At 53.7% G+C, this 18,561-nt stretch overlaps 1 protein-coding gene and 1 long non-coding RNA gene across 15 annotated transcripts in view; both read right to left on the bottom strand.

The window, feature by feature from the left end:
* Positions 1-4,079, bottom strand: LOC131384456 (uncharacterized). Its single transcript, XR_009215319.1, has 3 exons — positions 3,891-4,079; positions 2,035-2,186; positions 1-80 (listed from the first exon to the last, which is right to left on the bottom strand). It is a non-coding gene; the product is annotated as an uncharacterized LOC131384456 (long non-coding RNA).
* Positions 4,080-6,549: 2,470 nt separating this feature from the next.
* The window catches only part of CACNA1B (calcium voltage-gated channel subunit alpha1 B), a 244,247-nt gene continuing 232,235 nt past the window's right edge, over positions 6,550-18,561 (bottom strand). For 12 of the 14 annotated variants that reach the window (XM_058445703.1, XM_058445707.1, XM_058445706.1 and 9 more), the window contains 8 exons: positions 17,052-17,159; positions 16,266-16,378; positions 15,064-15,191; positions 12,762-12,897; positions 12,412-12,528; positions 10,768-10,972; positions 10,258-10,508; positions 6,550-9,669 (listed from right to left, as the gene is read on the bottom strand). In XM_058445703.1, coding sequence (XP_058301686.1) covers positions 9,139-9,669; positions 10,258-10,508; positions 10,768-10,972; positions 12,412-12,528; positions 12,762-12,897; positions 15,064-15,191; positions 16,266-16,378; positions 17,052-17,159 — 1,589 coding nt within the window. In that variant the 3' untranslated portion in view covers positions 6,550-9,138. Of the gene's footprint in view, positions 9,670-10,257; positions 10,509-10,767; positions 10,973-12,411; positions 12,529-12,761; positions 12,898-15,063; positions 15,192-16,265; positions 16,379-17,051; positions 17,160-18,561 lie in introns of those variants that run through there. The other 2 variants (XR_009215330.1, XR_009215331.1) reach the window with 2 other exon arrangements.

Below are 18,561 nucleotides of genomic sequence, written 5' to 3'. Positions count from 1 at the left end.
CGCTTGCACCTGGGAGGCGGAGGGTGTGGTGAGCCAAGATTGCGCCATTGCACTCCAGCCTGGGCAACAAGAGTGAAACTCTGTTTAAAAAAAGAAAGAAAGAAAGAAAAAGTAAAGATTATACCATCACTGAGAAAGATACCAAATCTCAAAAGAGTAAAAACTGTGCCAAAAGCAGAAATTTAAGTACCACAATTTCATAAGCAAGAATACACTATTAAAAGATTCGGAGGCCAGGCATGGGGGCTCACACCTGTAATCCCAGCACTTCGGGAGTCTGAGGCGGGAGGATCACTCAAGGCCAGGAGTCCGAGACCAGCCTGGCCAACATGGCGAAACCCAGTCTTTACTAAAAATAAAATAATTTGCTGAGCATGGTGGCGCATGCCTGTAATCACAGCTACTCGGGAGGCTGAGGCAGGAGAATCGCTTGAACCTGGGAGGCAGAGGTTGCAGTGAGCCAAGATCGTGCCACTGCACTCCAGCCTGGGCAACAGAGCAAAACTCTGTCTCAAAAAAAAAAAAGATTTGGAGTGGGGAGTGGTGGCAGCTACTTAGAGGCCAAGGCGGTAGGATCACTTGAGCCCAGGTGTTTGAGGCCATCCTGGGCAACATAAACAAGACCCCATCTCTTTCAGAGAGAGAGAGAGAGAGATTGATTTAGAAAGCAATTAAGACTGGGGCCTTGACCAAGAATCAATTATCAATAACCTAGACCCAGCTAGTCTGAGGTGTCCTTTCTCTTCTGAGAGCTGAATGATTAACACAGAAAGTATAAAGTATAAAAACATAGTGCCGGGCGTGGTGGCTCATGCCTGTAATCCCAGCAGTTTGGGAGGCCAAGGCAGGTGGATCATCTGAGGTCAGGTGTTTGAGACCAGCCTGGCTAACATGGTGAAACCCTGTTTCTATTAAAAAGACAAAAAATTAGCTGGGCATTGTGGCATGCACCTGTAGTCCCAGCTGCTTGGGAGGCTGAGGCAGAATCGCTTGAACTCGGGAGGCAGAGGCTGCAGTGAGCCGAGATCATGCCACTGCACTCCAACCTGGGCGGCAGAGCGAGACTGTGTCTCGAAAAAAATAAATAGAATCTTATACATTTAATGCAACCCTAGGAAGCAATCAGGGAAGGTTCAAAAAATGAATAAGGAAATAAGAATAGGAGTAAAGAAATAAATTGCAATACCAGTGATGAGGATTTTCATAGCCTGTTCAAATCTAAGTATGTAGTCAATTTTGGGATCACTGTGATTTGGGGTTTGCTTTCTACCTAATAAGCTATTTAAAACACTGAGAAGGCAATACTAGAACTTTCCTTTTAATGAAACATTCAGAATTTTGATTAAAATAAATACTAAATTAAGTTTACAAGTAACAGTTAAATATTTAGAGACATTTAATGTACTAAGTTTTGTGAACAGTACAAATATTTAAGAGTGTTGATTGAGGCTGAATGCGGTGGCTCACGCCTGTAATCCCAGCACTTTGGGAGGCTGAGACGGGTGGATCACAAGGTCAGATCGAGAGCATCTTGGCTAATATGGTGAAACCCAGTCTCTACTAAAAATACAAAAAAATTAGCCAGGAGTGGTGGCGGGCACCTGTAGTCCCAGCTACTCGGGAGGCTGAGGGAGGAGAATGGCGTGAACCCATGAGGTGGAGCTTGCAGTGAGCAGAGATCGCACCACTGCACTCCAGCCTGGGTGACAGAGTGAGACTCTGTCTCAAAATAAAAAAAAAATAGTGTTGATTGGGAGTAAGGGAATGCCAACTGCCAATAAATGTAGAAGATGAAAGAACAGGACTTTAAAGAGCACATACTTAGTTATGGGTCTCCGTCTCCTACCCATACAGAAAAATTCCCCAACATTCACGACTTCATCCACTCTGACTAGCAGATAGGACGCATTTCCTGACACCCTGGCTCTTCACCTCAAAAGGTTTATCTTTCCACCACACCAGCAAAGACCCTCAGGATACGCGCTTCACACTGCCAGCTAAGCATCTACCCCAAGGGACAAGGTAAGCTCATACTGAAGCAGCTGGGCCGTCCCAGTCATAATCCCTCCAGCGGTGTCCACCCTGAGAACTGCAGAACTTGTAGAAGGTGGTCATCAGCTCATCTGCAGAGCGAGTCTGAAGTTGCATGAAGTAAGCACGAGGATGTTTGCATTTGAAACATGGCTCTAGCAATCAGAAAAATGAAGTGAAGCACTTAAAAAAAATGTTGCTTATGGCTGTTAAAAGTAGGTATTATTTCATATCATTTTTTTCTTTTTGAGACGGAATCTCCCACTGTTGCCTGGACTGGACAGTAGTGGCGCACTCTCGGCTCACTGCAACCTCTGCCTCCCAGGTTCAAGCAATTCTCCTAACCCAAACCCTAGCCCAAACACTACACAAACCCAAACCCAAACACTAACCCTAAACCCTAACCCTAACCCCTAAAGCTAACCCTAACCCTAACCCCTAAAACTAACCCTAACCCTAAACCCTAACCCCTAAAGCTAACCCTAACCCTAACCCCTAACCCTAACCCCTAACCCCAACCCTAACCCTAACCCTAACTTCTTAATCAACCGTATTGACTAATGAAATAAACATGAGTGGGCCAGGCGAGGTGGCTTACACCTCTAATCCCAGCACTTTGGGAAACAAAGGAGGGCAGATCACCTGAGGTCAGGAGTTCGAGACCAGCTGGCCAACATGGTGAAACCCCATCTCTACTAAAAATACAAACATTAGCCGGACATGGTGGCGGGCACCTGTAATCCCAACTACTCAGTAGGCTGATGCAGGAGAATCACTTGAACCCAGGAGGTGGAGGTGGCAGTGAGCTGAGATCACACCACTGCACTCCATCCTGGGTGACAGAGCCAGACTCCATCTCAAAAAAAAAAAATATTAAACATGAGTGTTTAAACCTGAAATTTTTTGCAACTGGTATGTGTGTGATATACACACACATACACACACACAGGGCTGGAGAATATAGTAAGGTAATATTCTGTCCAGTAAACTCTTATGAAATTTCAATGATCAATTGTGCCCTTTGCCTTTCATTCTGCATTGAGATTTTATTTTTTTTTACTGATTATCCCAAATATGGACTCTGCTTTTATGTATCTATTTCCTTGATTTATAAATTAAGGGTGATTCTCACATATGATCTATCAAACTTTTTTGTCTAAAAAAATCACGTTAGAACATTTGTGTTGTTAGACATCATAACCGCTGTGACTTTAAGGATCTAGGTAGACAGAATCTTAGAGTATTTGATAAGAGGATGTGCATAGAGTTCCCAAGACCCCAAGAGCCTGCCGTGTCCCTGTAGGTGGAGGCCGCAACGCAGGCAGCTGGGCTGGGCTGGGCGGGAGAGGGCAGCAGGTGAGAGCGCTCAGGGACTGGGGGCCAGGACAGTTCTGCGATCTCTGTTCTGAGGCCAGTGGGAAACCATCATTAAAGTTAAATAAGGAGAGTGATGGGATGAGACTTGTTTGTAAAGGAGAGTTTTGTCGCAAGCACCCTGAGGTCTCTGTGGGGTGTGGGTGGGTCTGTGCTCCTCTGGGGGACTCGCTGAGCAGAGCACTGCCAGAGGCTGCGAGTTCCCACCTGGAGTGCGGAGTCTGCATCTGCCCAGGGGGAACCGCTGTGCCGACCCAGCCTGAGGGCAGCTCTGCTCTTCACCTCTGTGAAGGCTCCAGAAAAGGAAAACTGGACGCAGATGGAAAAAGACATTTTCCACCCAGCCGGGGCGGCTGCGAAGTGAAACAGGCCTGCGGACCCGACCCTCAGGTAGAAACGTGGCCTCCTGAGTGGGGCTGATCTGCAGGAAAACAGCCCCAGGGCCCTGAGCAGGGAGTTTTATGCTGGGGTCACCTGGCGCTTACCTGGGAGGGGTCCCTGTTTCGGGTGAAAAACACTGGGGTGTTTTCTGTGAAGTTGCAGATCTGGCTCAGCAACAACCGCTGAGGAATCTGAGAGAAAAGAGAAAACTCTGTACTGCCTTTGCAAGTTTCCTGAAAGTATGGAATTATCGGGAAGTAAGCTTCTTTTTAAAACAACTGTGTCAATTCCACGTCCGTGAAGCAGGTACAACAAACTCCACTGTGGAGGCCAGGCCCGAGGCAGCTCCAGCTCAGCAGCAGCTGTGAGCAGCTGGAGGCTACGTTTGTTTTGATGACGTCAGTGTTGATTATTATGAGCGGGGACTGCGGGGCCGCGTGGGGCGCACGGAGTTTTACGTGAACATTTTCGTATTGAGGCAGTGCATTAGCATTACAGGTGTTTGTTAGCCGAGCACTGCGAGTGTCATATTCGTATTTCGGGAGTCATATCTGCATTAGGAACGCTCCATTTGTGTTCCAAGGCTGCGGTGTGGACCTCGCGCTGCGCCGGCCTCGCCTTGGGTGGGGAGAACCTCAGTGCACAGGATTTAGACGGGCTTTTGGTTTCCAGTTTTCCACACCGACCCCTCTTACTGGTCTCTGACCCTCAGTAGTCAGGGCTGCAAACAGGAAGGATTTTACTCACCATGGCCTCGAGTTGTCCCAAAGCGAGGCGGTGCCCCCGGGGTCTGTGCTGAGGAGAATGCGGACTTCACCCTCGCTTCCACCCGGTGTGGACGCCCTGCTGGCGGCCGGGGGCACTGCAGGGCCCTCTTGCTCCCAGTGTACTGGCGGCACGCACCCTGCTGGCGGCCGGGGGCACTGCAGGGCCCTCTTGCTCACGGTGTCATGGCCTTGCGCCCCCTGCTGGCGGCCGGGGGCACTGCAGGGCCCTCTTGCTCACGGTGTCATGGCCTTGCGCCCCCTGCTGGCGGCCGGGGGCACTGCAGGGCCCTCTTGCTCCCGGTGTACTGGCGGCACGCACCCTGCTGGCGGCCGGGGACACTGCAGGGCCCTCTTGCTCCCACAGCCACCTGGCATTCAACAGTGACTGTGTGGTCAGCACTGTGCTAAGCTCATCTCAGTCATTCTCTCACCACATCGTCCAACGAGCCCGTGAAGCCCAGAGAGGTTAGGCGAGTTGCCGGTGGTCACACAGCCGATAGTGGCCAGGCTGGAACTTGGACTCAGGCTCCCAGCTCTCACCCACCAGCATGTGCTGCCTCTGAAGAGTTTGGGATTCTCCTTCAGGGCAACTGGGAGCCACGAGGGATTTTTAAGGGGGGTGGGTAGCACAGTCTCAGCGCCCTAAATCCCCAAGTCACGCTCGTGGAGAACCCGCTGCGTCCACCTGAGAGACGTGGCTGGTCTGTTTTCAGGGTCTGACCCTGCTGGCCTCTTCCTACACCACTTAAAGTTGGAGCGCAGGTTGTTCAGCGCTATCAATTCTGCAAATTCAAACTGAAATGGAGCTAATACTGGGGAGACTTGATGTCCCAGTTCTTGTCTAACTTGAAAGAAAGATTTTCACCAAGAGGCAGTACAAAGATGGCAGAAAACTTCATTGAAAAGAAATATAGTGTAAGGAGCTTATCGTAGAAAAAAGAAGTACACCTCAAGGGAGGAGTGGGGCTGATCTGCAGGAAAACAGCCCCAGGGCCCTGAGCAGGGAGTTTTATGTTGGACTTCTTCACATTCCTCAAGTCTCCACCTCTTTTCTTTGTCTGGTTTTCCTGCTCCTTCCTTAGATCCCTGACTTGCCCCACCTAGGCTTGTGGGACCCCCTCACTGTTGGCTGACACATACATGCAGTAATCAATGTGATTCCACTGCTGGGGCTGGACTCCTTCCTGCCACTCCAGGAAGGTCCTAGAGTGGTCATGTGGTCATGTCTGTACCTACTGTGCCTGCCTATCTCTTTCGAATGTCCTTCTCTGCCCTAATCTGTAATTATGGTGCCAGGTTTCTCTTAAGAATGTCCCCTTTGTCCTTATCGGCATGTAGCTAGCAATATCCTAACATTTTAACCAGAGTGAATGATTATTGGGGCATCTTAAGAGGAGCTCTGTGCCCCAAACTCACACAGCCTCCCAGAACCTCCTCTACCCAACCCCAACCCTAACGCACTGCTGTAATCTTAACCAACCCTAACCCTGATCCCCAGGGAAGTTGAATCTGCCTCCTCCTGCCAAGTGCCTCCCTTGATCCTCACCACATTCTCAAAACCTGATCCCACACTTGCATTGAAAACAAACCACAGGCCAGGCGTGGTAGCTCAACACCTGTAATCCCAGCACTTTGGGAGGCTGAGGTGGGTGGATCACTTGAGGTCAGGAGTTCGAGACCAGCCTGGCCAACATGGTGAAACCCGTCACTACTAAAAATACAAAAATTAGATGGGCATGGTGGTGTACACCTGTAATCCCAGCTACTCGGGAGGCTGAGGCAGGAGAATCACTTGAACCGGGGAGGCAGAGGTTGCAGTGAGCCGAGATTGCCTCACTGCACTCCAGCCTAGGCAACAAGAGCAAGACTCTGTCAAAAAACAACAACAATAACAACAACAACAACAACAAACTGCAGTTCTCACTTTCTTCTGACCCCTCCTAGCAGTGCACCCCAGGCCCACACCCTTGCATATACCAATGGCAGCATGGTGGGGTTTTGTTTTTGATTTTTTGCTAAGTTTTTATTTTAATTCAAGGACTTTGCTTCATACAAAATGTCATTGTAGAAACAATAGCAGAATCCAAAGTTTGGCTGATAAATATTACTCAGGCAGCAAACTAGTCAATCACAGAATTTTTTTTTAAGTAGGTCCCAGTTGTGTTGCATGGTTGGGACTTTTTTTTTTTTTTAACACTTCTTAAATATAAAGTCTTGCAACAAACCTTTGATTTATATCAAATATAATTAAAAATTAACAAATGAATACATTGTATCAAAAAGTACGAAGATATACATTATCATGCACATACTTGTATATATGTATATATGTATATATGTTACATGCACACATAACTTGTTCAAACTACAGCCACTGCTTGACTGGTTCCAGATGCAGACAACTGGGTGATGCATTTCAAATTTGGCAACTCACTATGAGATTCAGGGGACATATATGATAGCTGGAGAAGACACAGTGAGAAACAAAACCCAAAGTCAGGAAAACAAGACATAATGTCTCCTTTCCCCGCTCCCTGTAGTTTTCATCAGTTCCAATGCCTAGAAGAGTCTAGACAAGCCAGCTGGGCTGTGTGGGTCTAGAAAAGTGGATTCTCGACCCAACACTGCCTGGGGAGATGGCTGTGGTTCTGCGTGGAATGGACACATTTGACACCCAAGATAACATGGGCTGGGGGCGGGGGAACAAGAGACAAAACATCAGTGTCAAAATACACATCCTTCTACTTTGCAACATGAGCACAGTGATCACATGCACAGTCCGAGATTCCTGGTTTATTCTATTGGAATAAAATACTCTGTTATCTTTAAAGTTTCAGAGTGTTGTGCCTTCAGGTAAGGAAATTCTATAAAAAGGTTTGGTCACAATCATGCTGAACCCCGAGACCAGGCAGCGGTCTTGTGTGTTTTATTTCTATTAAATGTGTCTTTTGTTGCATAGCCCTATGGGTTAATGACATCCACACACTGAACACACCTGCACAGGCGCTGTGTCTCCTGTGACACAGACACACACACACACACGCATCACACACAATTTCTTTGAGGAGAATCATGGGGTAGAAGCCAAGAATCCAACACAGATCATCTGGAATTTCAGAACACAGAGGACACACCACCACCAGCTGCTCTAAATGATCCCTTTCTTCACAAAACAAAGGACCTCCCAGGATCTTGTGCACCTTGCACAGTGTCCTGAGCATGGCCATGGGGGTCAGACCTCACTTGACTGCCTGCTCCCTGTGTCTGGTGCCAGGACAGTGCTGGGCATCAGGTGCCCGGCCTCAGTGGCAGGAGCGGTGTCCTCCCTCGGTCACTTGCTCTGAGTTTCATTCCAGCTGGGGCTTCCTCCCTCCTGCCCTGACGGCCCCACATCCAAGCCCCCAGCCAATGTCTCCCTCCTTCCTGCCAGCCCTTCCCTCTCTTCTGCTGCATGTGGAAGGAAACCTATTTCACACACCACAGAGTGTGCCCTGAGAATCACATGCAGAACAGACCGAAAATGCTTCACACAAGCACATGGTCAGCTGCCCTGTGGCTTCCTTGGAAACCCCTTCCACTCGTGGGAGGACAGCAAATGGCTGCCTCGTTTGCCACCATGACATCCAGTGCTCTCCACCGGCACGGGCTTGCTACCTGGCTGCCATCGCGAGTACTTTTCACAACATCCTGCGGTGACGGATCCCAAGGCCTCGCCTCTCACCACAGCGCCCAGGAGCCTGGGTGTGAGGGCCCGGCGGTCAGGCACTTGGTCAAGAGCAGCAGAGCCAGGGGCCGTCTAGGGTCCACCTGGACTGGACAGGGCTGCACAGGGAGTCTCCTCACGTAAGCCACAGAGACACGTGGCAAAAAGCTGACATCTTTCTTCCACAGGTTTGATTTTTTAAAGTTATGTGAACATTTCCTTCCCCATTTTTCTGTTTTTCTATTTTTCCTACATCAAGTATATAGAAGTGACAAGAGTGACAGGTGTTGCAATTAAAAATCAAAACCACAGCAAGAACACTTTCCAACTCGGGCTCTGCGGGGCTGACGGTGTCCAGGGAGGGACAGAGCTTGTCTGAGTGAGCACTCACTGACACTGGCGGGCTGCACAAGCCACGACTCTGTCCCCCTCCCCATCCCCTCCGTCCGGAGGTCTGGGCGCACTTTCAGGTGGGCCCCGCTTCTCTGTGCCGCACGGCCGCATGAAGGGCGCTCCCCACAGGACGCAGAGCTCCTCACAACGGCTCCAAGCACCCATGCTGGATGCTGAGTCCCAGGACACGGGATTTGGACTCCTGGGTCCTTCTCAGCCACATACAGCAGCCTGCGGTTTAGGGTCTGGTGTGTGGTACGAGACCCGGGAAGGCAGGACAGGAAGGGGACAGAGAGAGCCGCATCCTCTAATAGGGCTTTATTCGTCGTCTAGAGTAAAAGAGGGGAGGAGGGGGAGGGAGGGGCCACAGGAACCTCACCAAGGTGGGCGAGGCCAACCCCCAGGGCCTGCTGCCCCGTGTGGATGATAAAACTCATCCACTGGAACACACGCCTGCTGCATGCAGGCGTCTGAGTGGTCACGGTGCAGCTAGCACCAGTGGTCTTGGTCAGGGTGGTGGTAGCTGTGCCGTGCTCGGCCACCCGAGCTGAGTCCCAGGGTGCAGTGGTAACCGTTGGGCACGCGGCGGAGGGGGTGAGACTGGGAGGTCAGGGAGGACACATAGGAAGTCCTGGAGGAGCGGCCCGAGTTGGTGGCCACAGCCTCCTCGAAAGTGAGCGTGTCCTCGGGCAGGGCGTGGACAGAGGCCTCACCGTCCAGACGCTGCCCCAGGTAAGGGTCAGAGCCGATTCGAGAGCCAGGGGCCAGGGGCTGGCTGAGAGGGTCTCTCTGCAGCAGGGCGTTGTGTTCGGAAAGCCCACGGCTGAGCCGGCCCGGGGAGAAGGTAGGGAGGCTGGTCTGAGCCCCGGCGAAGTGGACGGGTGAGGAGTTGGCTGTCTTGTAGGTGATGCTGGGGCGGGGAGTCAGGGGCGTCTGGGGGAGCTGCCTCCGCCCACCGCGCCCGGGGGTGCTAGCACCAGATGTTGACAGCAAGGGGCTCCCATTCACGGAACCACTGCCCTACACGAAAATGGACCAGAACAAATCAGAGATAAAAAAAAAAAAGCCGAACCAACAGACAGAGCACATCACACACAGGTGCCTGGGGGGATGGGAGGAGAGAGGGAGGCAATGGGGGATGAACTGGGCTGCGGTGGCCAGGGAGGCAACAGGCACCTGTGTGCGGGGGAGGGTGATGGTCAGCGTCAGGCCCAGGAATGGGGTTGGGGAGAGCAAGTGATGGGAAGGGACAGGCTGGGGCCAGGGAAAAGGACAGAACAAAAGCCCAACGACCACAGTCAGGGAAGGAGAGTCAAGAAGTGACCGAGAGAGAGGTGAGTATTTGGGGACCCAGGTCCGAAAGTGCATGAGGACGCAGAACCACCGTTCCCAGGGTGACCCAGGCAGGAGCTTGATGAGAATACAGCTGGGGTAGGGTGCAAACGTGGGCCCCGGGACAGGGCACAGAGGGGGCGCCCGGCCCTTGGGGTTGCTGGGAATGACGAAGGGCAGCAGCGAGACCCTGGGGAGAGGAAGGGGCCTGTGGGACAGGGGTGCTGGGCCAAGGAGAGGCAGCTGGGCCCTGACCTCCCCACCTATTCCTCTTACCTGTGGGTGGGGTCCTGGCTCCTGGCCAGCTGTTGGCGACGTGGGGTGGCTGCTGAGGGAGGGCTTGGGCTTCGGGGGCTCACGGCCCCCGAAGCGGTCGCAGGAGTAGAAGCGCTGCTTCTCCGAGGAGGAGGATGAGGGCTGCCTCCGCTCCTGGGACCGGCCCCGCTCCTGCCAGCGCTCTCGTTCCCGCCGGCAGCCTGTAGGCCCCTCTCCCGGGGGCAGCCCCGGCCCCGCAGCACTGCTTGGTGCTGGCCAGGGAAGAGAAGAAGTTAGCACGGCCAGGCCCAAGGCAGGGACCCCTGACCCCTGGGGCCAGCAGGACAGAATTCAGGTGGTGCCGGGGGCGGGCTAGGGTGAGGGTTAGGGCCTGGGCCTCAGTCCCACCCTGCTCTGGCTGGTTATGGGGTCATGAGGCCCACAAAGGAAGAGGGTCCCCCATGGGCTGCTTGGACCCCCTGACTCGGGCCACAGCTCCCTGAGGGACTCCCCAGGCCCCTCCGCACGCACCGCCATCCGTATCGGCAGACAGGCTGGGCCCCTTCTCCAGGGACCTCTGCTTCCTGTCCCTGCGGCGGTGGCAGCGGTGGTGGTGGTGGTGCGGCGCCTGGCTAGGGGGTGGGCGGTCCGGGGTGGTGCTGCAAAGATGAGTCCCACGGGGCCGCTGGGCCAGCGTGGAGATGGAGCGCTTCATGGGGCTGACATCTGTGACGGGCTGCGGGCAAAGGATAGGGGTGGGCAAAGGACTGAGAGTGGGCCTAGGGGAGGCACCACGGTCAGCAAGGATGCAGGCATGGGAGTGGGTGGTGGAGCAGGCCAGACAGCAGGCCCACACGTCCCCCATCCTGGTCTCACAGTCAGAAGGACCCAGGCCTGAGATGGGAGCACCGGAGGGCAGGCTGGGGGCAGACAGTGCCTGAGTCCCCGCCCCATCCCGTGTGTCCTGCCAGGAAGAGAGAGGTGGCTGGCTTGGTTGGAAGAACACTGAGTGGAAACCAGAGACGCCTCTGCTGGCTGCAGTGGGATCACTCTGCCTGGTGCATCTGGGGTGGACTGGCTCCCAAACTGCTTCCACGGCCAGAATCAGGACCTGCGGAAGAGACCTGGGAGGGGTGGGCCCTCCCAGGTAAACTCACCCCAGCTGCCAATGCATCACGTGTGTGAAGGAGGAGGCCCCAGCATAGGCTGCAGGGAGTCTCAGCCTGCACCCATCCACCAGGCAGCACCCAGGAGGGTACCATTGGGCGGGGAAAGAGACAAGGTAGGAAGGACAGGTGGGAAGAGGAGAAAACCCTAAGAAGGAGGAGAGGCAGTGAGGAAAGGAAAAGGGTTTGCCGGCCACAGCAGTGGGATGGGAGAGGAGCCACAGACAAGGTTCAGATCCACAGCTCTACAGCCCAGGTCGGCCGAGGGACAGGGGTGGCACGGGTGCTCTGGTCACTTTTGGCCAACTGAAGCAGGCTCATGTTGCAAGCGAGGCCCTGCAGCTCCTCCGAGGCCTCGGAGGTCAGGGCACAGTGTTTCCAGATTGGCCTCGGAGGGGCGACCCTCCCAGTGTCCTTGTGGAAGGAGCCTCCCCCGGCAAACACATGGGGCTGCAGCCATCCCCAGGCCAGAGCTTCCTCTTCCTTAATCAAATGTGCATGTCCCAGAAAGAGGCGAGCCCAGCAAGGAGCTGGGTAGAAAAGTAGTCCAGGGGCTGCCCATGAGCAGGGAGGGTCCTCTGCAGAACCACAGGCGGGAGAGGGGGCTGAGGTGTCGGTGCAATTTTCTGGATGAGAGTGGGGGTTGTCCCAGGGAGTAGAGCACCGGAAAGGAGGAACAGAACACGGCAGAGCCAGAGTGGGGGCCCCTACGCCCCATGGGCCCTAACGGGAGGCTGAGAACAGGCACAGCTATCCCAGCAGCATCTACTGGACCTGACCTACCCTCTGGAAAAGCCTCAGGGGCTGAAGGCGTCCAGGCTGCACCTCTGTTGGCGCCCAGACAGGGCTGCCCGGGGTGCCTGCTCCCGCCTCAGCAAAGAGCTCCACACATGGACCCCAGCCCTCTCCACCCCAGGTCTCCTCACCTGCAGGAGGCCCAGAGCCACACCCCCACTTCCCCACCCCCCACTTGTCCAGCCCAGGGCCTGGACCCTCCCAGACCACCTACCTGAGTCTCGGCCGCAAGGCGGGGCATGGAGGCCGCTCGACCCTGGCTCTCCAGCCCAGGCTGGGGCTCCCCATCAGGGCCCCTCCGGGTTATGCTCTGCATCTGAACGTCCACAGCCTGTGGATACAGCACACGCCTAGTCCCACCACACAAGGCACTTCGGACTCATCTGACCACACCCTGGACTCACTCCATGAGGCACTGGGGTCTCACCCAAATCCATCTCAGTCTCGCCTAACCCCCACTGCTGTTCACACGTCCCCCAACCTCCCCCAACCCAGTCTTAAACATCCCCCATCCCTGTTCACACATCCCCCAACCCAGTCTCACTAGCCCCCGGGAGTGCTCACCAGTGCTCCTGACTGCCCCACAGGGATCTCTGTGGAGTGGCCACGCTCCAGGGGTGGCCTGGCCTCGTGGGGCGCATCCTGGGTCCTTTGAGTACCCCAGGAGACAGACTCCTTGATGCCACTCTCTTGGTTTTGTCTGTGGCAGAGAAGACAAACAGATTCCTGTAGGGTCAGAGGCTGCAGGTACCTCACCAATAGCCTGGTGCTTCAACCTGCCAGGCGTCTCCACCACATGCAGCAGAGGTCAGGGGGTTTGGCCACCCTGTTCTGGGCTGAATTGAGCCCTCCTTTGGGCACAAGAGCCCCAACGTGGCGTGTGCACGCTGGACCCAAGCAAAGCTTCATCAAAGGATGTGGATCCAAAACAGGGTCAGAGCAGGAAGGGATTCAGAGTGGCAGAGAGGATGCGGAGCACTGCTTACAGCCCACAGTGCTCAAGTCTGAGGGGGGCCTGGGCCCGTCACCCCCTCCTCTGGACAAGAGGCTGATCTGTGAAGTGGCAGCAGGGGTTGTCCTTGCTGCACAGGACTATCCTGGGAAGGAGTGGGGCCACATGTGTACAGCCTGCATTAGGACAGTAGCTGAAGAAGTCCTTCCTATGCCAGCAGACAGCAAGAGAAGCTGTCATGGAGAGGACGGGCTGGGACAGATGAGGGTGAAGCTGTCATGGAGGGGATGGGCTGGGACGGGGGGTAGGGGGCCTTGCCCAGGACTCTTTGGGCTTCCTCCTCCAGGGGCTTCCTCCCTCAGGGGTCAGGGGTTCCTTGCTGGTGGCTCCTCCTTACTTCTCTGACCACCCACCCCAAGCCACGATGAGCCTTTCCATCCCTCGGCTCTGCTGGGGTGCAGCCTTCTGGCGGAGGCCACCCCACACATGCTCCCCATATGCCTGCCGCAATAGCCCCACCTGGAGATACTTCCGCACTGGTATTTCTCATCACTTGTCTCCCAACTGGCATGGAATGTGTTTGGGTGAGTGCTCATTGTCACGTTCAGTGAAACACTGAAGACCACATTCTTAGTCATGCAGGTCGAGTGGCCCTGATCACTCTGAGCTCAGACTGGAGCCTGATGGTCTAAATGGACCACACCCTGACCACAGCAGTGGATGCAGAGATGGCAGAAGGACACACTGGTGGTTGCTGGGGCTTCTGAGAAGCCCCATCCTTTGTCTTCTGAGAGTTGCAAGCAGCTCTCCTTTCATGCTGTCTGGGGCACTGCAGCCCCTGCTGGCACCAGGCACAGAGCGGCTGCAGTGGCAGGCTGGTGCTGAGAGGAGGGGTGGTTAGGAGAACCAGAGCTGGCTCCTAATGCACCACTAACCCTGAAAAAACACCACGTCCAAGGCCAGAGGTGTGCTCGACCCACTCACTAAATGGCTCAATAAATACCCTCACCAGACCCAGTCTGACTGGGTGCTTTCTAACTTGGAGTTGTAATTGATTTAGGTAGAAACTGCCATCACAGAAATAACAGAAGCTCAATTTCCTGCTGAAAGCAGAGTGTGGGAACGGGGGGCTGCCAGGGGCTCGAGAGTCAGCCCCCAGGATCTGGGTCCTGAGATTTGGGAGCACACTTTGCTGGGCCACAGTGGGAAAAAGTGATGATTCTTTTAAGTCACCTGCTTCTGGGTGACTTGTTACCAAGAAATATTGTGGCAAGAGTTAAGTGATATAAAAGAAGCTTACCAATTTGTTTACAAAATATAACAGCTTCAGAAATCAGTACCAAAGTGGAGATCTGAGAGGAAAAGTGCCTTACAGGGTTAGAAAGATCAGAGCAGTACAAGGCCATCGACAGAAAGGGGTGGGAGATGGAGGTGGAATCTCAGTGTCTGCTGGCACGGAGGGCCGATGAGGAGCAGGGGCAGGGGCCTCTTGTCTGAAAGGGAAGCAGGTGTGTGTGTTGGGAATGGGACGTGGTGGTCTAAGTGCTGTTAGGAAGGTGGGTTCGACGAAGCACCTGTCTAATGTCACAGTTAACAATTTTAAAGTCTGCCACAGAAACCCAGCAAAGGAAGAGCCCTTGATTGCTCTCAGGTAGCAAGTACAACGAGCATCTGTAGCAGAGCCAGCCCCTGAGAACTGAGATGTGACCTGGGGGCTCTCTGTCCTTGGAGGGTTGCTAAGGGCCCAAGTGCACGGTCGGATGGCAGACATGCCCCTCGGGTGCCTCCAAGCTGGTGAATCCAGAGGCCAGTGGAAGTGAGGGCCAGGGAGGTCAAGGAAATGGGATGTCTGCTTCCCCCTTTACTGTCTTTGGACCTCCTCCTGTCCAGCTATGTCCACATCTGGATACTCACATGGCCCCGCCATTGCTGAGGGAGGTGGAACTCTTCTGTCGAAGGAAAACCCGGGCTCCTCGGAGCACAGCCGGCTGTGTCTGCTCCAGGGTGGCCTTCAGAGGGTGGAACAGGGACACAGGACCCATCTGCAAAGGAGGCAAAGGGAAGGGAAAGAGCTCCAATGGGCCTGCAATGTGGCCTCTGTGACCTGCTGTGACCACATGGCACGGGGTGAAAGCCAGGTCATGTTCAAGCCCAGCCTAAGGGCTCTTTCCCCTTAGCAAGGGGCCGCTTGCTTTCCCTAATATGTCCCTAAATATGAGCATGTGACCAAAACAGTGAAGCAAGCCAGGGGACCCTTACAGCATCTCCTCAAAACCTTGCCTGTCAGTGACTTCAGGAAAGCCATGTCACCTCTCAAAACCTCAGTTTCGCTGTCTACACAACTAGGGGATTGGACCAGATTACAGGTGGCAACAATATCCCATCTAATCATCACCTTGAATTGGCCGGTGGGAGTTAGGGTTAGGGTTAGGGTTCGGCTGAGCAAAATTCTGAGATTTCAGGGCTGGGGAAGACTGCTGGGTGGATTAGTGATGTTTACCCCAGGTGTGAGAACGGAAGGTGTGGCCTGAGCACCACATATTCTCCATCTGAGGGCTGGGTCAATGTCTCCAGAAGCCCTGGACACCTAGACAATTTTCCAGCAGAGAGACTACATATGGTCACCAAAGACACGGCTGTGTGGGAAGGATGACATCGGGAAGATGGGCCCCCAAATCATCTCAGTCAAAGGCAAGAGCAGAACAGACAATGATCCTGAACCTATCTATCTGAATTTCTTTGCTCTGTGTGTGAAGGGAAAACAGTTCTCCTTTTACCTCTCCAAACAATCCTCCTCAAATGGTCTTCACATCTTCTTCACTCCCACCCCGTAACAACTGTGATACTGCCCAGCCCAGCCCTCATCTCCTGGCCCTGAGTGCTGACTTTCTATGTCAGGAGCTGCCCAGTACCGCCAGCTCACGGAAAGCATAAAGGCTATGTATAGTTTCTGACTTTGGGGGCCAGAGAGGTAGCTGCAAGAATCTTTCATCTTCCTTCTCCTGAGATACTTTTTCCAAGAATGGTGTGCATCTCCCCTGTCGTCAAACCCCCGAAGGATGCCAGAGCCTTGGAGGCATCACAGTTTTCCTGGAAAACGGAGGGCCGCCAGCTACCTGGGAGAGGCCTCCAGGAGCCTGCTGCATCTGGTCTCTGGTGGTTTTGTTCTGCTTGTAGAAATCGAATATCATCAGAGCTGCATAAACCTTCCCCACTGTCATCTCATCAGCTGGAAAAGAACACAGGAGTTGAGATTCGGAGAAGGAGGCAGAGGATCCATGGAAACAAGGGATGGAAGTAAGGTGAGGAAACAGCCGCCCCTCCCTCGCCCCCCACAAGGACTCCTGGAAATGCACTGGGACAGAGGGCTCTCAGGCAGAACACGGGGCTCGGCCACCAGGAGTTCGGCCTACTTGGGGCTCCTCCAGATGCTGACCTGGCTGGCCCTCCTGGCTGCCCTGACTCCTCCTGAGGCCTCTCAAGGCCGGACTGAGGCCATCCCCACCTGCTTAATGTAGGGCCCTTCCTGTGTCTCCTCCCCAGAAAGCAAGATGGAGTTGGGCACCTCCCCACGCTCCCTCACGTCTCCCACAAGATGGAGTTGGGCATCTCACCGCACTCCCTCACATCCCTGTGGGATCCCCTCCTGCCTTTCCTCTGGATTTTAAAAAATAAATTCCACACACCAGGAGCTCAACACAATAAACCCATGCTCATCTCCACGGCTCCTCTGCCACCCAGAGCTCCCTTGGTTGGAGCTGAGTGCAGACTCACGAGGAGGTGAGCCCACCTCTCCAAGGTGGCCTGCCCTTCATCCCTCACCCTCACCTCCACAGCCCTCCAGCCACTCTGGGTGGGACAGGAAAGGTGGGGGCTGGGGGCATTCTCACCCTCACACTTACGCTTATGGGGTGGTACCAGCAAGTCCAAAGTCTTCTGAGGCAGATTGGCCCACACAACGGAAATCTCCTTCCTCAACTCTGCATCACACTGATGCTGCTTTGTCCCAGCTGCACCAGGATGATGGCGGGGAAGGGGAAAAGACAGAGATGTTAGGAGCAGCCCTGCAGCCGCCAATGGGGCAGAGCTGGTGCAGGTGGGGAGACGAATGGTGTAGGCGGAGATGGGGTACAGACGGTGCTGGAAGGAGGGTGCAGTGGGAACAAACGCTAATGCAGAAGCTGCTCACAGCTCTCCCTGCTGCGAGTCTGCCCAGAGGAGGAGGCAGGTGAGCAGGGCAACCACCTCACGTGCACATGTGTGTGTCCGACGTGTGTGCATGCGCTGTGTGCATGTGTGTGCATGCATGTGCACTGCATGTTCGTGTGTGCATGGGACGGGCAATGGGGATTTAGGAGGAAGATGGCAGCACTCCAGCCATTCATCTATTCATTCAACAATATTTACCAAAAAACCCTCAAAAACTTCCCTTCTGGAGTTGACACCACTTTAGTCTACCAATAAAGCAGCAATAAGTAAAACAAAACAAAACAAAACAAAACAAAACAAAACGAAGTGTACTGGAGAGTGCAAAGTGCCAAGGCAAGGAGAGCAGAGCGGGGAAGGAGAATATCAGCAGGGCTGTGACTGTGGACAGGACGGCCATCAAAGTCTTCCGAGGAGGCCCGTGTGCCCTGAAGGTAAAAGGAGCCCCCGAGTACACTGGCCCTGCTGTGTCACCCAAAGGGCCGGGGAGGCCTCGGGGCAGGATGGATGGAGGGCGTGGACAGGAGGGTTAGGGAAGGCAGTGGAGGGTTTTGAGCAGAGGAATAAAATAATTGGATTCACCTTTCTTAAACATCAGGTTTATTAAGGTACAATTCACATGCAGTGAGAGTCACCCTTTTTCATTTGGTAAATGAACTTTGGTAAATTCATACACCCATGTACCTAGCACCACCGTCAAGGTATGCAACAGCTGCATCACTCCCAAATTCCTCTGTGCCCCCTTGAGTCAACCCCTAGTCCTATTGGCAGCCTCTGCCACCACTGATGTGTTTTGGGTCCCTATAGTTTTGCTCCAGAATGTCATGCCAATGGCATCATACAGCACACTGGCCTTTGAATCTGGCTTCTTTCACCCAGTGTGGTGCATGTGAGAGTCATACACATTGCCGCACACAACGGTAGCGTGTTTCCTTTTACTCCTGAGTATTCCTTAATTGTACGAATGCACCATTTGTTTATCCATTGCCAATTGATGGACATATGAGTTGTTTACAGTTTGGGGCAATTTTGAATAAAGCTGTAAACATTTGCATGTAGATTCTGTGTGGATGTATGTTTTCATTTCCTAAGTGGAATGGCTGGACCATAGAAGTACCTGCAAACTGTCTAAGGGGCTGCATCCTTTTCTTTTCCCACTGGGAACATGTAGAATTCCAGTTGTTCTGCCCTCTCAGCACTAAGTAT

The sequence above is a fragment of the Hylobates moloch genome, unplaced genomic scaffold, assembly GCF_009828535.3.
Source record: "Hylobates moloch isolate HMO894 unplaced genomic scaffold, HMol_V3 SCAFFOLD_10, whole genome shotgun sequence".
Lineage (NCBI taxonomy): Eukaryota > Metazoa > Chordata > Mammalia > Primates > Hylobatidae > Hylobates > Hylobates moloch.
The sequence above is the reverse complement of the archived record's forward strand: the minus strand, read 5'-3'. Positions and strand labels throughout refer to the sequence as shown.